Raw genomic sequence first — 16,033 nt, forward strand, 5'->3', positions numbered from 1 at the left:
TAACGATACGCCCATTATCGCGGTTGTAGTTTGCAGTGGTGTAGCCTACAACTTTTATGTTTTATGTAAATACACGAACAAAATATGAGTAATATAGTTCAGTTCAACATTACAATACATTTTCAATTTACAATTGTTGAATTGATACCGCTCTGTCAAAGTCAATCAATCAATAAAATGATTTATTGCAATGAACGAGGAGGATACGCGCCTTTATTTATCGTCAGCAGTTACAATGGATCGCCGCGCGGTGGCACACCGAAGACAACAAACAAATGTCAACCAATCACATGCGTTGCTTTGCTTACGTCACTGGCTTTGACCAATGAGCATCAAGATGAACGAAACTCGATTGGGGTCTGGACAGTTTGAATTTTCTTTCAACAGGACCAGTCAACACTCCTCGTAGGGAATCGTAGCGCTACGGTAAGTTTAGTCTTTATATTTTTGCATGAAGTAATTTCATCTTTAGGATATAGTTATGTCATATTGCACTCCGCTCCAATTATTTTTTATGAGGTTAAGTTGAAAACAAAACGCCAAGTCTCAATCAACGCTAGACTAATGCTACAGCTATTAACGTGGTTACGCCCGTTATAAACTATGAACTATAAAATGGCTTCAATACGCCATTTTAATAAATTTTCGTCGAAGTTGATAAATAAATATAGTTGGTAAACATGGTGCCAAGGTATCGTCGACGTCATATTATTGCTAATATAATGCACGAGTGGAGTGGTCTCGTGAAGCTAGTTATGTATTAAACCTTTTCGGTGCTTTGATATCAGGAATAAACAGACTATTGGGTAAAGTAAGAATCGAAGGGGTCTCCATATTGTCACTTCCTGCCGGTGTAAAAAAAAAAAAAACATACAAACATTTTTCTTGCCTTTATCCGATATGTGTTCCCCCCTTCGTCGGGTGACAGACCATGAGCTGGGCAGTGGAGGAGTGGAAGGATGGACTTCCAGGGAAAGCCCTGCAGAAGATCCAGGAGATGGAAGTCCAGCTGGACAAACTGAAGAAGGAGAGGACTCAAAAGCAGTTTCAGCTTGACTCACTGGAGGCGGCCCTGCAGAAGCAGAAACAAAAGGTCAGTGGTGGCTGGATTTGACACTGGGATGTCTGGAACTGTGTTACAGTTGAATTGCATTTGTGGTTGTGCTGAAAAGGCTTTGGAAGACATGCTTAGCATACAGGTAATACAGATATATCCTTAATATTTTGTAATGGACAATTCATTGCTCAATCCCGCCTGTACCTGTGCAAAGATGTTTTGCTTGATTGCCATCATGTTTAAAAAAAATAATAAATTTCAAACATATCAGTCCCCTAAAAAGTGCACCATGAATGTTTTATAGAGGGCATTGAATTGTGTGTGAAATTTCAAGTCGATTCAACTGAATGAGATTCTTCTTTGGGGTTTAATGACAGCAACACAATGTGATGTATACTTCTGAATAGAGGAAAAAAGACAAATGTCATGGAATTTAGTGTGTGTTTTTTTTTTTTTGCAGGTGGACAGTGAGCGCAACGAAGCATCGGTCTTAAAAAGAGAGAACCAGTCATTAGTAGAGTCATGTGACTCTATAGAGAAAGCAAGACAAAAGGTTGCCCATGATCTAGGGGTCAAAGAGCAGCAGGTAAGAAGAGGGTGGAAAAAATAACAAGAATAGTTTTAGAATAAAGTCCAAATTTATATCAATAAGCATCTGACAAAATGCACCAAGAAGGCACACTTCTTGTAACTTGGAACAACAACTACAAAATCTACATCAAGTTAAATGGAGGACCATAATTATAAGATTGTCTTGCTTGTGTAGTTTAACATTTAACGTGTTTATATGGCAAGAATGTCTTAATCAAATGGAATGGGAATGATTTCATTCTCTCTTTTTAAGGTTTGTTATCTCGAGGGCCAGCTCAACTCTTGCAGAAAGACCATAGAGCGACTGGAGCAAGAGCTCAAGAAGTGAGTTATGCTATTTTTGTTTATATGCTAACAAAAGTACAGTCTTCTTATGAGCTGTTGTCTTTAGGTATAAAAACGAGCTTGATCGCTCGCAACCTGCTGGCTCTTCCTCCTTGACATCCTCCTCAGAGCTGCAGCCATACACGACTCCACAGAAAAGTTTCCACACTCCAGTCCCAGCTTACAGACAGCAAGGTAGTACAATGTTGTGATTGTGTGTTTTTAAGTGTAAGCCTTCAAAATGCTTGGAAACAATATTGTGTTTTCCCTCCCACAGATGACAGACTAGATGATCTTCAAGACAAATACAACCAGGAGGTACAAGAAAGAAAAAGGCTGGAGAATGAACTCAAAATCCTGCAGGTCAAAGTGAGTCCATTGTCATTGTGTGTATGTTTGTAATGTACTAAGTACTAACTTTACTGTACTTACTTTACCCAGCTTTTGAATCAGTCGTCGGCCAGCGTGAGCCACAAAGACATTGCTGCGCGCCAAGCTGGATCCTCCATATTTCCATGGCAACAGCAAGACCGCCAGTCTCAGGACGCTATGGAAACGCCTCTGAAGAGGCGGGGCGCGTCCCTCTGGGAGGCCCACGAGGAGACGCCCATAAAACCCAGCCAGCGGATGAGCTGCACCAGACCAGTGCCAAGTCCTGGTGGATCCCAGCCAATGGAGCAACTGAAGAACCTCAACCAGGGTACTTTATTTACAACATATAACCAAATAGGATGGTTGAACAAGTGAATTGGCATAGCATCCGCAGTAATGTGGTTGCTGTACTCTGAGAGCTGAGCTGGAATTCCAATTTACTGGTCCATCTATGTTCCCACCCTCACCAATGGTCATGAGCTTCACGGGTTCAAGCAGCCAAAATGAGTTTTCTCTGTTGTGTGGCTGTACTCAGTCATCCGGGAGGGACTCGGTGGAGCCGGTGCTCCTCAGACATCTGCTTCCCAGACACTGGTGAGGTGTTCCGGGGGGAAGCCCCCGGGGCAGACCCTGGGCATGCTGGACGGGTTGTCTCACAGCTGGATTGGGAACGCCTTGGTGTCCTCCCGGTGGAACTGGAGGAGGTAGCCAGGGACCAGGAATTTTGGGTTTCCATACTGAGACTGCTAAATAAACGCTCAGGGTCATGATATAAACAAGTGCAGTATTCTCACTTATCTGTGTCTACTGTTTTTTTGTTTTTTTTTCCCAGAGCTGCGTGGTCGTGTCTCGGAGCTGGAGAGGAGTCTTTCTAGTCATGAAAGAGAGCTCTCTAACCAGGCCTCCAAGTTGCAGGACCTACAAATCCAGCTGACACAGGCCCGTAAAGACCTGACTGAAAGGGACCGAGACTTGGCCAAGACCAGCCACGAGCTGCGTCAGACTACAGACAGACATCAACAGCTGGAGGTCAAGGTACGACATCACCTTACAATTCGTCTACATTTTTACTACACAGGGAGGGAAGTGTGACAAAGTAGTCATCAATGTTGGTGCTTTTTCTCTGCTCAGTGTTCCTCAGTCGAGCAGAAGCTGAAACAAGTGACCGAGGAGATGAACTGTCAGAGACACAATGCACAGAGTTGCAGACAAGCTCTGGAACAGAAACTCAAGGACCAAGAGAGAGACGGCCAGAAGGTGCACCAACACAAGGCAACAGCTAATCTTTTTAATGTGCTAAGCTAACATTTGATGGATTCCATTGCGTGTAGGAGCTGTCCCAGCTGCAACGATCTCACCAGGCGTTGGAGCAGCAGATAGAGCAGAGCAGAACTAAGTTAACGCAGGAGATCCAGCAGTCCAAAAAAGACAACAACATATTGCAGTCTGATATGGAGAAGGTAAGGTTTTATTTTGTTTCACTGTGCAGTTCTTTTGGTATTTAATTTCATTCATTGATCCGTCTTGTTGCAGATGTGTTTACAGAAGGGTCACCTGGAGAAGGAGGTGGAGGAGCATAAACAAAAGCTGCTACGCTCTCAACAGAGCCTCCAGGCCAGCCAGACTAAAGAAGAGGAGCTACGCAAAAAATTAGAGGTGCCTTACTGGGACAGCGTAAAATGCGTGATTCCCTCTGTCATATCGAGATCTCCTCTAATAGTGGCCGCTACGCTAACAGACACAATGTGTCAGCACAATTAAATGTAGGTTTTCACTGATCCGGAGATAGTTGTGCAAATTGAGTTGTACAGTATTTGTAATTTAATTTCAAAATACAATTACCGCCATTAGGATTTGTCTAGCTCGAGATAATTAATTAATGATCATTTTAATTAAAAATATTAGAGAATACAAAATATATCACATTTTAATATATGAAATTATATATAATAAATAATATTTTAAAATATGTCGCTGTATATATTTATTTTCTAAATATTTAAAATGTTGTTCTTTGGTGGCATATTTTCATTCATATTCATTCCTGATTTTAGGAACAGCAGAGAGAGAAGAACAGTACTTGTATCCAGTTGGACCAAAGCAACAGGCATCTGTCGCAGCTAGAGGAAGAGAAGAAGACCTTGGACCAGACTCTCAAACGTAACCAGGGTCTATTGGATGACCTCAAAGGTGACTTGCTGGTTGATAGACATCCAGCTCATGTTTATTTGGGTTATTTTTTTTTAAATATAAATGCCTTGACTATACCTTCACAGCAAAATCTGAAAGCCAACAAGAAGAACTGAAGAGACTGCAATCCAAACTGGAACAGCAGACTCAGGCTTCGACACGGGAGCTGGAAAACCTCAAGAGAACGCTCTCTGATACAGAGGCTAAAAATGAAAGGTTGATAAAAGAAAACCACCATCCAGTCTTACTTTATGATTTGATGAAAGCTGATAAAGCCTGTTGCTGTCGCGTTTTGCTGTAGATCCCAGAAGGAAATACAGAAGCAGAAGCAAGAGGCAGATCAACTGAGCACCAGGTTGACAGAGGCTGTAAAAGAGAGTCAAGAGCTGAAGAACACACTTGCAGCGAGTCATGATGAGCGCAAGAACCTCACACAAGAACATGAAGCTTTGTTGGATTGGAAGAAAGACAAGGAGGCCCTCATCAATGATGTAGAGGCCATGCAGAAGGAACTCTCAGACAAGATCTGTGTGTTGGACAACAGTGTAAGCACACAGAAAGAGGCGAATGAAGAACTGAAGGTACAGTACAGCAGCTCCTCATACTCTTCTTACCATACACACCGTAGGGAAAAAAGGATATCGTCCACCCCAATTATTTATCCTGCATTGTAGAAGCAGCTGAGGAGTGCAGAGGACGAGCAGGCCAGGCTGTCGGCATACGTTGACAGCCTGAAGGGAGAACTCCTCATCAAGTGTACAGAGCTGGAGGAGAGGGAGCATCAGTACAAGGAGCTCCAGACTAAATCCTCCGAGGCTGAACTGAAGCATAACAAAGATCTGGCAAATGTTGCTACACAAGTGGCCCAGCTTGAAACACAGGTGCATTGTTGTTTACTGTTCTGCAGGTTTGAAGAACATGCTAATTATTCAATTTGTCCAGGTCCAAAACCTGGAGGAGAGGCTGCAAAGGGAAACTGTTCGAGCTGAGCAGGCTCAGAGGAGTATTACTCAGCTACAGGAGGAGCACCAAGTGGCATCGGACCTGGCCCTCTCCAAAGACCAGTTGCTAGAACTTAGCCAAGCTGAACTACGCCAGCTGAGGGAAAGCCTCACTCGGGTCACTGTAGAACATGAGGAAAGAAATTTGAGGTAAGGTATTTTATTTTTCTGCTCAAAAAAAAATCTCTGCACTCACTAGCCTTACGAACTTTGTAGCACATTTGCATTTTTGTGGCATCCCCAACAGATACATTAACTGAATTAAATGCTTCCCTTTTCTCCTTTTAGGTTAGTTATTACATTTACTATAAATGATTTTAATCTCATAATCACTACGTTTAATGCAGTCAATATTCTGGTTTCTCCAACGTGGCCTCAGTCTTCCTCGAAGCCTTCTGCCGGTTGGACGTGCCCTGAACACCTCCCCAGGGAGGCGTCTGGGAGGCATCCTAACCAGATGCCCAATCCACCTCATCTGGCGCCTCTCAATACGGAGGAGTAGCGGTGTCACTCTAGTCTCTAATCACTAAGTGAGAGCCCAGCCACCCTGTGGAGAAAACTCATTTGAGCCGCTTGTACCCGTGATCTTGTCCTTTTGGTCACTGCCCAAAGCTCATCATGACCATAGATGAGGTTAGGAACATAGACTGATGTACTGTGCATCTGCAGATCCCCCGTCAATCTTTTGTTACATCCTTCTCTCACTCGTGAACAAGACCCCAATGTACTTAAACTCTTCCATTTGGGGCAGGATCTCACCCCTGATCCGGAGATAGCACTCCACCCTTTTCCGAGTGAGAACCATGGACTCAGACTTGGAGGTGCTGATTCTCATTTTTTAGAATTTTTGAAAAAAATATACAATAATAGAAATATATTGGTACATACCAGACCAGTCCAAGGTGTACCCCACCTCTCGCCCGAAGACAGCTGGGATAGGCTCCAGCAACCCCCGCGGCCCTTGTGATGACAAAGCGGCAGAAAATGAATGAATGAATGGTGCATACCAAGTCCTGGTACTTTCTCATTATGTCCCCCAAAAAGAAGTCTTTATTTATAATGGCGTCCATCTACCAATGCCACCAGGTTGTCTGAGGAGAAAGCAGCAGTGTTGAGGCAATGTGAGGAAAGCCTTGCAGCGAAGGCAGAGGAGGCGACGCAGATCAAGCTGCGGTTGGAAGAAACTCAGCAAGAGCTCTTACTGACCAAAAACCAGGTGTGTTTGGAATTGCAGTACTTGAAACGGTCAAAATTCCTAGTTCACCGTGTCATATTCACAACTTAAGTCTTTTCTCAGCTATCAAATTAATTTCTAAATGTTTTAGATCACGTCTATGGAGCAGTTACTGAAGGTCCAGGAACAGCTTGGAGCGGAGCTGCATAAACAAATCAAGACGATGACCGATCGTGAAGAGGAGCAAAAAAAGACAAATGTGGAAAAAATGCAAATGTTTCAACAGTTGGAGGAGGAGCTTAAGGATGCGCTCACCCAAATGGCAGAGAAGGAGGGGCAGCTCAGAGAAGGCCAGGCTCAGGTTTTGTCTCTGAAGAAAGAAAATGTGGACCTGGAAAATGCTGTTCAAGAAATGGAGGTAAAAAGGTTGATGAATAGATTTTAAATAAGCTTTGTAGCCATTAGTCACAGGCTAATACATTTATTTTCCTCTTGTTAAGCTCCTCAAGCGTTCACGTGATGAGAAGGTAAACAATCTGCAGGAGCAGATGTCATCTTTAGAGAAAAACCTTTCTGCAAGCAAAGATGCAGCTGAGAAAGTCCCCTTGCTGAAGAGCGAACTTGATGCGGTCAACCGCTCGCAGGCTGACCTCAAAAAACATCTGGACGCCCTAGAGAAGAGTCTCTCCTCCATGACTGAAGTCAAGAGCAACTTGGAGAACACTCTGACTGAGAGAGTTAGACTAAGCTCTGCTTTGGAAAAAGAAGTGGCAGAGCTCAGGCAGAAGATGAGCGACCTGTCTGAGAGTCACGCTTTGGAGGCTCAACGTTTCCTTGACAAGGAAAAAAGCCTCAGAGAGCAGCTTAAAGCCGCAGAGGAAACCCTGAGCACCACTAAAGAGGAGTACAGTCATGTACGAACAGAAATGAAGACCATGAAGGCCACTCTGTCTGCAGCTTCACAGGGATTGGAGGAAAGAGATTCAATGATAAAGAGCTTAAAGGAGCGGTTGAACAGTGCAGATGCAGAACAGGCCAAGACCTCAGAGCACCTGAAAGAGAAAACGGTTGCTATGAACAAAATCAAGGTGTGTGTGCACAATTAAACCTCAGGTTATCGATGAGAAATGTTATGCAAACCACAATAATGAACATCATTAGATTGTTACCTATCTCATAGTTTTAATCAAAATTGGCATTACATCTGCATTCAACTGTTACGTTTTTGCTTAAAGGTGCAGCTGGAAATGCTTCAGATGGACCTGGAAGACAATGAAACCACGGTCAACTCTTACGAAAGCCAAGTAGAGGCACTAAATGACGCAATCCAGTCACTGAAGTCCGAGCTGGCTTATAACAAAACCCAGATATCGGACATGGAGGCCCAGTTAGAGGACAGCAAATCCCAGGTAGATCCCAGGTGCTCATTGCTGTAATTTAATGTAGTGAGGAGCCACACCTAATCCAAATTGCCACATTTTTCTTAGGTCTCTGTCTTGGAATCCCGGCTGGTGGAGGTCCAGTCTCAGAACTCGGTGCTGGAGACGCAGTACTTCACAGCCAGAGAGGAGCTGTTGGAGAGAAGTGGCGAAATAACTCGCCTGGAAGGGGATGCCATCAAACACAGTCAACCGGAAGAAGTAATTGCCACTCTGGAGGCTAAAGTGGCCTCTCTCAGTCAGACTATTCAAGACAAAGAAGATGATGTCAGACAATCATATCAGGAGAAACATAGCCTGGAGGCCACTATGAAGCAATTAATAGCAGACAAAGAGCAATTAGAAGCTGACATGATGAAGCTCAATGCGAAGAATCAGCAGTTGGAAGCCAGGCTTGCTGTGCTAGCTGAGGAGAACAAACACTTGCAGACTAATGTGGCAGCGAAAGAGTCAGCGTTGAGGCAGCTCAACGAGGAGAAAGAACAACTTGAGGCTCCGGTCAGTTTGCTGACAAACAAGCTCAATCAAGCAATGGAAGAAAAGGTTGAGTTGGAAGTCACAAATAATCAGCTGATGGAAGAGACACAGCGATTCCAAGAAAGGATCGCCATGCTTGAGGACCAAGTGGCGTCTCTGCTACAGGAGAAGGAACGTATCCAGGACCTCTTGCTGTCCGCACAGCAGGAATGTCACAAGATGAAGGGGCAGCTCGAAGAGGAGAACAGAGACAGGTACAATTTTACCTGCTTCATATTTTTAGTGTCGTATTAATGTTCTTGATTGTGTCTCAGGAGCCAGCAGTTTGACATGGAGCAGGCTGAGCTCCATCAGAAGTTGTCGAGTTTACAACAGGAGCTGAGTGTGTTTAGACATAAGTATGACTCGCTGCTAGAGCAGGTGGGCCAACAACACCACCTCATACAGCAGCTGTCACAGGGTCAGGACGAGCCAGGAAAAAGGTCCAGCACCACCGAGCCCCAAGAGGCAGACCTCAATAGTGAGTGCATGTTTTTAAAATACAAATGATGTCATCATGGGATTTGCTTTATGGCACATTAAGACTGAATCACTTTGAATGGTTATTCCAGCGGAGACGTCGAGCCACAACAACTTGGAGCTCGGAGTAGACTCCTTGCCACTGAATGAGTACAAACTGGAAGAACTCTTAAACCAGCCCGACGAAGCCGCCAGGTACAGTGCCATTTTCAATCATGAGAAATACTCTATTCGGATAAATACAGCTTATCAATTTGAAATCCTTTTAGTGGGACAGAACCAGTCCTCGAGGTCATTAAACCAGGCATGATTCAAGGAAACGTGGAAGAAGATGCATTCATTGAAGATGGGATGAAAATGCAGGAGGATCAGCAGCAGCAGTTTGACCAAGTAGGAAATATATTGTTTTTTTATAAGTGTTTATGTGCTACAGTGGTTCCCAAATTTTTCACTTGAAGCAATGTAAAGCATCATTTTGGAGGGAATCCCCACTCTCTCATCTTGCCATGCACATACATTGACAGGTTTTCTCAGTGCGGGGATCGGAACACCAATATAAATCAAATCTTCAAGGTTTAACACTCAATGCACAACATAATCATCATGAAATGTTGTTTTTGTTCCTGCAGGCTTCAGAGGAGAACTCTCCCAAGGCTGTCCTTGAGAATGCTGCTACCTGTGATCTTCTATTGTGTTCCACCTCTCCGGATGAGACCGCGGAGTTAGCATCCAGCGGTGAGTATGGTGACACTCACTGGTGGAATTGCACAATGTATCTTATACAAGAGCTATATCAATTTTCTCTCACTGCAATGAAGATAATTAACTATTCACTCTGTTGGTGATGTAATACATTTACAATATCGTCATAGCCATGACTGTTTGTTCATTATTGTGGTTGCAGATGCATCATATGTAGAGGTGTATGTAATATTTTGCCATTCACATGTAGCTTAATGTAACCCAGATATTCAATCCTTCTCAGTATGACCTCAATGATTAACATATATTTGATTAATTCAGACTAAAGTACCGTTTCTTAACAGAGATGGAGATTGTGCAGTTACAACACGACCACAACAAGAAAAAGCTCTCAGAGCAAGAAGAGGAGGTCCAGGCGCTGCAATCTGAGATTGAGCTTCTGACCTCTGACCTTGCACTGAGGAAGGAGTTGACCTCTGACCTCCAGGCCCAGGTTGAAAAATTGGAGAATAAAGTTCACTCAGCAGAAGAAGAGGCATGTTGTGCAGCAGACAAACTGAACAGTGCTCTGCAGCAGAGGGACAGCCTCTCTGATCAGGTGGGTTAGAGAGTCCTGTTGCATTTCTAACATTTATTATAAATAACCAGAGCAAATGGTGTGTGTTTAAATGTAGTTGTCAAAGATGTTGGAAGAGAGGGAAGCATTAACCCTGCAGCTTCAAACATCTCACTGCCAGCTAAGCGATGCCATGGAGATGATGGAAGGACTACAAATGGCCAAAGGTAAATAATATATACTAAATGCGTGCGAGATATTAACATTGCAAGTATTATAAGTGACCCCGTAACATATTTACCAATACTATTGTAAGGTGGGTGGGACGAGAAGTTCCTTCAGCAGGAGAGCGAGCTCAAGAGGGTTCGCTCGGAGAAAGCCAACCTGGAGCAGCACATCCTGGGCATGGAATCTGAGCTGGAAGCCCTGCAGGAGGAGTGCAACAGGCTAGGAGATGAGCTAGAAACTCAGAAAAGGATGTGCTCAGGCTTGGAGCAGCAGATAGAAACAATGTCCACTGAGGTCAGTGCTTGGTCACAGCCCACGTGTACAAAGTCAGGAAAATTATACAAATTATTCAGTATTTTCATTTTTGCACAAATGAATGTTTTGTGTGACATTCCTCCTAGACACTCCAGCTGAGAACAGAGCTGGTTTTCTGCACCGAGGAGCGAGATGAACTGAGCCAGTCTGTGGGACAATGGCAACAAAAGGTTAATGGGCTGGAGCAGACCAACCGTGACACCAGGGGTTTAATATCCATCCTGGAGGAGGACATCAGAACAGGGAGGAGAGAAAACGAAGCTCTGCAAGGCAATGTGGAAAAAATCAAGACAGAGAGGCAACAGGTACACACTCCAGAACATGACTTGTTTATATCAGAATTGCAAGAGTTGTCTTTCTGTCTTAAGTTGTTGGAGCAGATGAAGGTGTTGGAGGAAGCTGTGTCTCGGCAGTGTGGAGAAAAAGAACAGCTAATGGGACAGCTCGACAAGGTTTTGGAAGATCACACATCTGCCAATCAAAACACAGAGTCCATGTTCAGCAAAATCCACGTAAGAAAGGAAAACGATGAGTCACTTTAATATATGTGGGACCTTTTTTCGTAAAACAAACAAAAAACTTCCTTTGGTCTTTCTTTGCCAAGGCTTTGGAGGGAGAAGTGAGACAGCTGACTCAGTCTCTGGAGTCTTCTCTACTAGAAAAAGGTGAAATTGCTTCCCGTTTGAACTCGACTCAAGATGAGGTCCAGCAGATGAGGAGCGGCATTGAAAAGCTACGCGTGCGTATCGAGTCTGACGAGAGGAAGAAGAAGCAGATGGATGAACTGCTCAAAGGTAACTTCTTTGTTTCTTTGTGTGTCCTTTGACTTTGCCTTGCTGGAATGCTCTGACCAGGACTTTGTGTGTGTGTTTTGTAGCTGCTCAGAGGAAGTCCGACTCACTGCAAGACCGCATTGATGCTCTGGAGAGACAGAAGGAGGAGGTGGAGAAAGATCTTGAGGAAGCTGTCCTTCAGGTACTCTCAAAGCTTTATATTACTGGAATAAACTTAAGTTGAACTAGTTTTGACACATACTGTGTTTGACTTGCATATTAATATAGGCTGAGACCAGTAAAGCAGAACTGGAGGAAGAAAGGCAAAAGGTACATTCATAAAAATACAGCCTTATAGGCATAATCAGTATACATAATTCTTCATAATTACTTATGCTTTCTTCTCTAGCTGATTTGTCTCATCTAATTTTGTCTGGTCCTCAGGTGGAAGACGAAAGGAGAGATCTCAATGAGGAGCTCTCCAAAATCTCTGCCACTCTGGACAGCCTGAGATCAGAAAAGGAGCAAATGGAGAAAGAGCTCCAAACAAAAGATCAAGAGCTGGAAGAGCTGAAGGCCGCAAAAGATGAGCTGGAGCGAGGGCTGGAGACTTCCGAGTTGGATCGCAGAGAAGAAGAGGCGAGGCTGAGATGCAGCATGGAGGAGTTGGAGAGGGGACTGAGGGATGAAGTGGAGAAGCAGACGAGGCGAGTGGACGACCTCCAGGTTCAGCTTGACGCAACTCGTCGGCGAGAGATCTCCCTTGAAGAAAAGAGCACAGAAATGGAGAGGGAGCGACAGAGGATGACGTGTCTGCTGGGGGACTTGGAGGAGGAGAAACTATGTCTGCAGAGCTCATTGGAGAACTGGAAGACGGGAGGGAAGGAGTGGGAGGAACAGAAAAACAATCTGATTACTCGCATTCAAGGTCTGCAAGAAGACATTGTAAAAACCAAGGAGGCAGAGAGGGAGGCGTTGGAGCATCTAGAAGGAGAAAACAGACGACTGTTAGAGGAAAAAGAGAGACTGCAGCAGGTGAATCAAAAGCTTCATTCTATCAATGAGGAGCAGGGGAGCGACCGGGCAGAGGAGGACAGACAGAAGCTGGAGACGGAGATGAAGACGCTTCAGTCGTCCTTGATGCTGATGGAAGAAGAGAAGACGCGGTTGTCCTCAGCTCTTTCTATGTTAGAACAGGAGAAGCAAAGAGTTGAAAGTGACAAGGAGAAACTCTCAGAGGAGCAACTGAGCCTTCAGTCCACAGTTTCCTCCATGGAGGAGCAGCTGGAAGCACAGCAGCTCTCTGTCTCAAAGCTCAGTGAGCAGGTACACATGTACTTGGTGGTATAATGTTGCATATAATAGCCATTAATAGCTAAGTATGTTGAGTAATATAAATCAAAGGTCAATACTGTTTACGTCCTATCCAATAGATGACAGTAATGTGCTTAAATGATCATTTCTAAGCAACAAAATTCACTAGTTTAAATTCTCTCCTAATTTTCTCTGCCCAGGTGTCTGAGCTGTCATCTCGTGTCGTCCGTCTGTCCAAAGAGAGAGACTCGGCCAGTAGCAAGTTGAATCTTTGGATGAAGACGTGCAAGCAGCTGGAGCAAGAGAAGCAGCTCCTACTGAGCAGCTCAGGTTTGTTTGTTCGCACCTCCAATCATCTCCTCCATGTCGCCTTGTTATAAAGTACATTTTTAACACGGACCACCTTTTACACCAGATGGCCAGAGCAGTGAAGAGGTGAAGCAGCTGCAAGCAGAGGGGAGGAAGGAGGTGGAGGAGCTGCAGGCGTCCCTTAAGGAGTCAAGGGCAGACTCTGAGGTGAAAAGCAAAGAGGTGGAGGAACTGAAGGCAGCCCTCCAGGAGGTCAACAGTGAATTAGAAGAAGTTAACCAACTTGTGGAGGAGAAGACAAAGGAGGGGGACGACACCATGAACAAATACTGCAGCCTGATGTTGGAGGTGCACAAACTAGAGGAGGCCAATGAGGTGCTGACAACAAAGCTGCAGCATCTGTCTGCCAACAAAGACAAGATCCACAACAGTGGTGCTGACGGCCGCCGACGCTCTGCAAGAAGGTCCTCCTCCTTAAAACAACAGGACATCCAACTAAATGGCAACAAAGAGAACGCAGCTCCCTCCACTCCTCTGAGGTCCCCGCAGGGCTCCTCCTCTGGGAAGAGGGCTCATAGAGACATGAGCGATAAAGACAGCGCCCAGGAGGCCCTTCACAATCTCACCAAGAAGATCAAAGCCAATACTGTGACCACACCTAAAACACGAACAGAACAGGAGGAGGAGTTCCGGCCTGAGGGACTTCCAGAGCTGGTACAGAGAGGTATGGCCGCCCAGCACTAATTTAGTGTATGGCAATACATGTTGCTACAGATGTGGATTGATGGATTGTCCTCTCAGGGTTTGCTGACATTCCGATGGGGGAAGCCAGCCCCTTCATCTACAGGAGAACCACAGTGAGGCGCTGCAGCCCCCGACTGGCCGCCAGGGAAACCTCCACCGCACCAGATTGCAAGGTGAGCTGTAACACCCGACTCCTTACTTCCAGGTCAACATTGTTTAATTCATTAGGTATGCTTTGATGTCATGCTATTTGACAAGCTAATGGTACTATAGGTTCCAGGTTAAAGGTCAAATGCTCTCTTGCTGGTTATTTCTTTGATTCTCCTAATACTCATGTTGTTTTACCCTCATCACCTTTCCACCTTTGCTCCAGCAGAGTCCACAGGCTAAAGACGCATCAAGCAGGAAGTCTCTGAGTGTTGAAGAGAAGGACACTGACGCAGACAAATGTCATGTTCAGTAGGAACTCACAAATACACTACACGTGTGTGTGTTAATAGTGTATATATACTATAAACGTAATTACACTCCACTTTTTAATCATCACTCACATCAAAACCTGACAGTTAGCGTGCACTTTTTAAAATTGTGTTAAGGGTATTAAGTGGCACCATACAGATATTTAGGAACAGCAAGCATGTTTTGGAATAGCACTAATATTGTCTGAATGTAAATTTGTCTCACTGTTCTGTATGCTTTACTGTCTTTGGCCTGTGTGGCTTGTACAGCCCTGACCATATTTGCAAGCAGTAACTGCTTTTCTTCTAACGGCAGCTACCTTTTTTTTATGTTCTTTTGTGCTTGGACTGCTTCACATTTTATAGATTTTTGCATAGCAGCATAATTGAAATAGTTATTTTGCTTTGCTTTTATTATAGCTTTTAATATACACGGAAGATGCTTATTGTGGATTATGTGGCTTTGTTTATTGATTGCTGTAAATAGCTTAAGAATGTTAAGATTTTTTTTATTACTAAAAACGTTTAAATGACTTGTGGTCTTTAATTTTTATTTTGCATTACTAAATCGAATGTCAAATTATAAAAACGAATACTATGGCATATAGTGTACTTCTCTCCTAATAAGTTTGTTGTACGTAGAGACAAAGGAGCAATCATCCATCCATTTTCTATGCAGCTTATCCTCATTAGGGTCGCGGGAGTATGCTGGAGCCTATCCCAGTTGACTGGTTGCCAAACAATCACATAACAACCATTCACATTCATATCTATGGACAATTTAGAGTAGCCAACTGGAACGTGGGAGGAAACCCCTCGTGGAGAAAACCCACACACGGGGAGAACATACAAACTCTCAGAGATTCAAACTAAGGTCTCCAACTCTAACCACTCAACCACCGTGCGGGAAGGTGGAAATTAGCACATTTTAAAAAAGGGACCTATTATGCTCATATTTCTGCCCTTTGTATTGAGTTGTAATCCCCTATAGAGAAAGTGTTCTAGTTCTTCCAGTATCTGCACCTATTCAGCTGTATTTCTTCTGTGATTCCAGTCTGTAATGTATTCCACCCATGGCCCGTCTCCAGGTACGCCGTCTTTTGTGCCTGATGGTGGCGTCTTTAGGAATCGTAAACAAATGTGTCTTTCCCTTTTGAGCGGAGCAGCGCTTGGGGAAGGGTGAGGGAAGCAGAGCTTGGGAGAGGGCAGAGAGTTTATCTGGCTCACTGCCACGCCCATATAAGGAGGTCCGTCCCTAAAGGGGCAGTTTTTACCATGCCTTTTGAAACTGAACGTTATGAAACATCTTTCAGGGCTCACTTCTGAAACTTTGGCATTGTTTAACACACACTATTTATAACATTGTTTAAAAGCATAGAAATTGAATATGACAAAAAAGGATAATCCTCCAACTAAAATTGGCACTGTGTTGCGTTAGGGTATATAAAATGTTCTGGTCCCAGATAAAGTGTTCTCTCTGAGCGTGTGCC

The 16,033-nt window shown here is 44.2% G+C and overlaps 1 protein-coding gene across 2 annotated transcripts; it reads left to right on the top strand.

The window, feature by feature from the left end:
* The first annotated feature begins 346 nt into the window (after positions 1–346).
* Positions 347–15,070, top strand: cenpf (centromere protein F). Of its 2 annotated transcripts, none has more exons than XM_058089671.1 (38): positions 347–426; positions 929–1,093; positions 1,518–1,643; positions 1,902–1,972; positions 2,040–2,167; positions 2,250–2,341; positions 2,414–2,672; positions 3,177–3,379; positions 3,476–3,601; positions 3,676–3,804; positions 3,878–4,000; positions 4,399–4,534; positions 4,621–4,750; positions 4,836–5,115; positions 5,209–5,415; positions 5,477–5,685; positions 6,622–6,751; positions 6,861–7,127; positions 7,210–7,797; positions 7,945–8,118; positions 8,197–8,879; positions 8,940–9,145; positions 9,237–9,339; positions 9,414–9,534; positions 9,774–9,879; positions 10,191–10,444; positions 10,521–10,629; positions 10,719–10,924; positions 11,032–11,250; positions 11,314–11,457; positions 11,550–11,739; positions 11,823–11,920; positions 12,007–12,048; positions 12,163–13,044; positions 13,233–13,362; positions 13,448–14,065; positions 14,143–14,258; positions 14,459–15,070. In XM_058089671.1, the coding sequence occupies exons 2-38, from the start codon at positions 932–934 to the stop codon at positions 14,546–14,548; spliced, it is 7,857 nt and encodes a 2,618-aa protein (XP_057945654.1). In that variant the 5' UTR covers positions 347–426; positions 929–931; the 3' UTR covers positions 14,549–15,070. The 2 variants fall into 2 exon arrangements, with proteins under 2 accessions (XP_057945654.1, XP_057945655.1); XM_058089672.1 differs by having other exon boundaries at positions 14,462–15,070.
* Positions 15,071–16,033: the final 963 nt, after the last annotated feature.

This window comes from Doryrhamphus excisus, chromosome 12 (genome assembly GCF_030265055.1).
Source record: "Doryrhamphus excisus isolate RoL2022-K1 chromosome 12, RoL_Dexc_1.0, whole genome shotgun sequence".
NCBI lineage: Eukaryota > Metazoa > Chordata > Actinopteri > Syngnathiformes > Syngnathidae > Doryrhamphus > Doryrhamphus excisus.

Excerpts from the sequence above, each read along its gene's own strand:
- cenpf (XM_058089671.1), top strand. The coding sequence starts at position 932 with ATGAGCTGGGCAGTGGAGGAGTGGAAGGATGGACTTCCAGGGAAAGCC. Across the intron at positions 5,416-5,476 it reads TGGCCCAGCTTGAAACACAG|GTCCAAAACCTGGAGGAGAG; the intron begins GTGCATTGTTGT and ends CAATTTGTCCAG. Across the intron at positions 11,921-12,006 it reads TTGAGGAAGCTGTCCTTCAG|GCTGAGACCAGTAAAGCAGA; the intron begins GTACTCTCAAAG and ends ATATTAATATAG.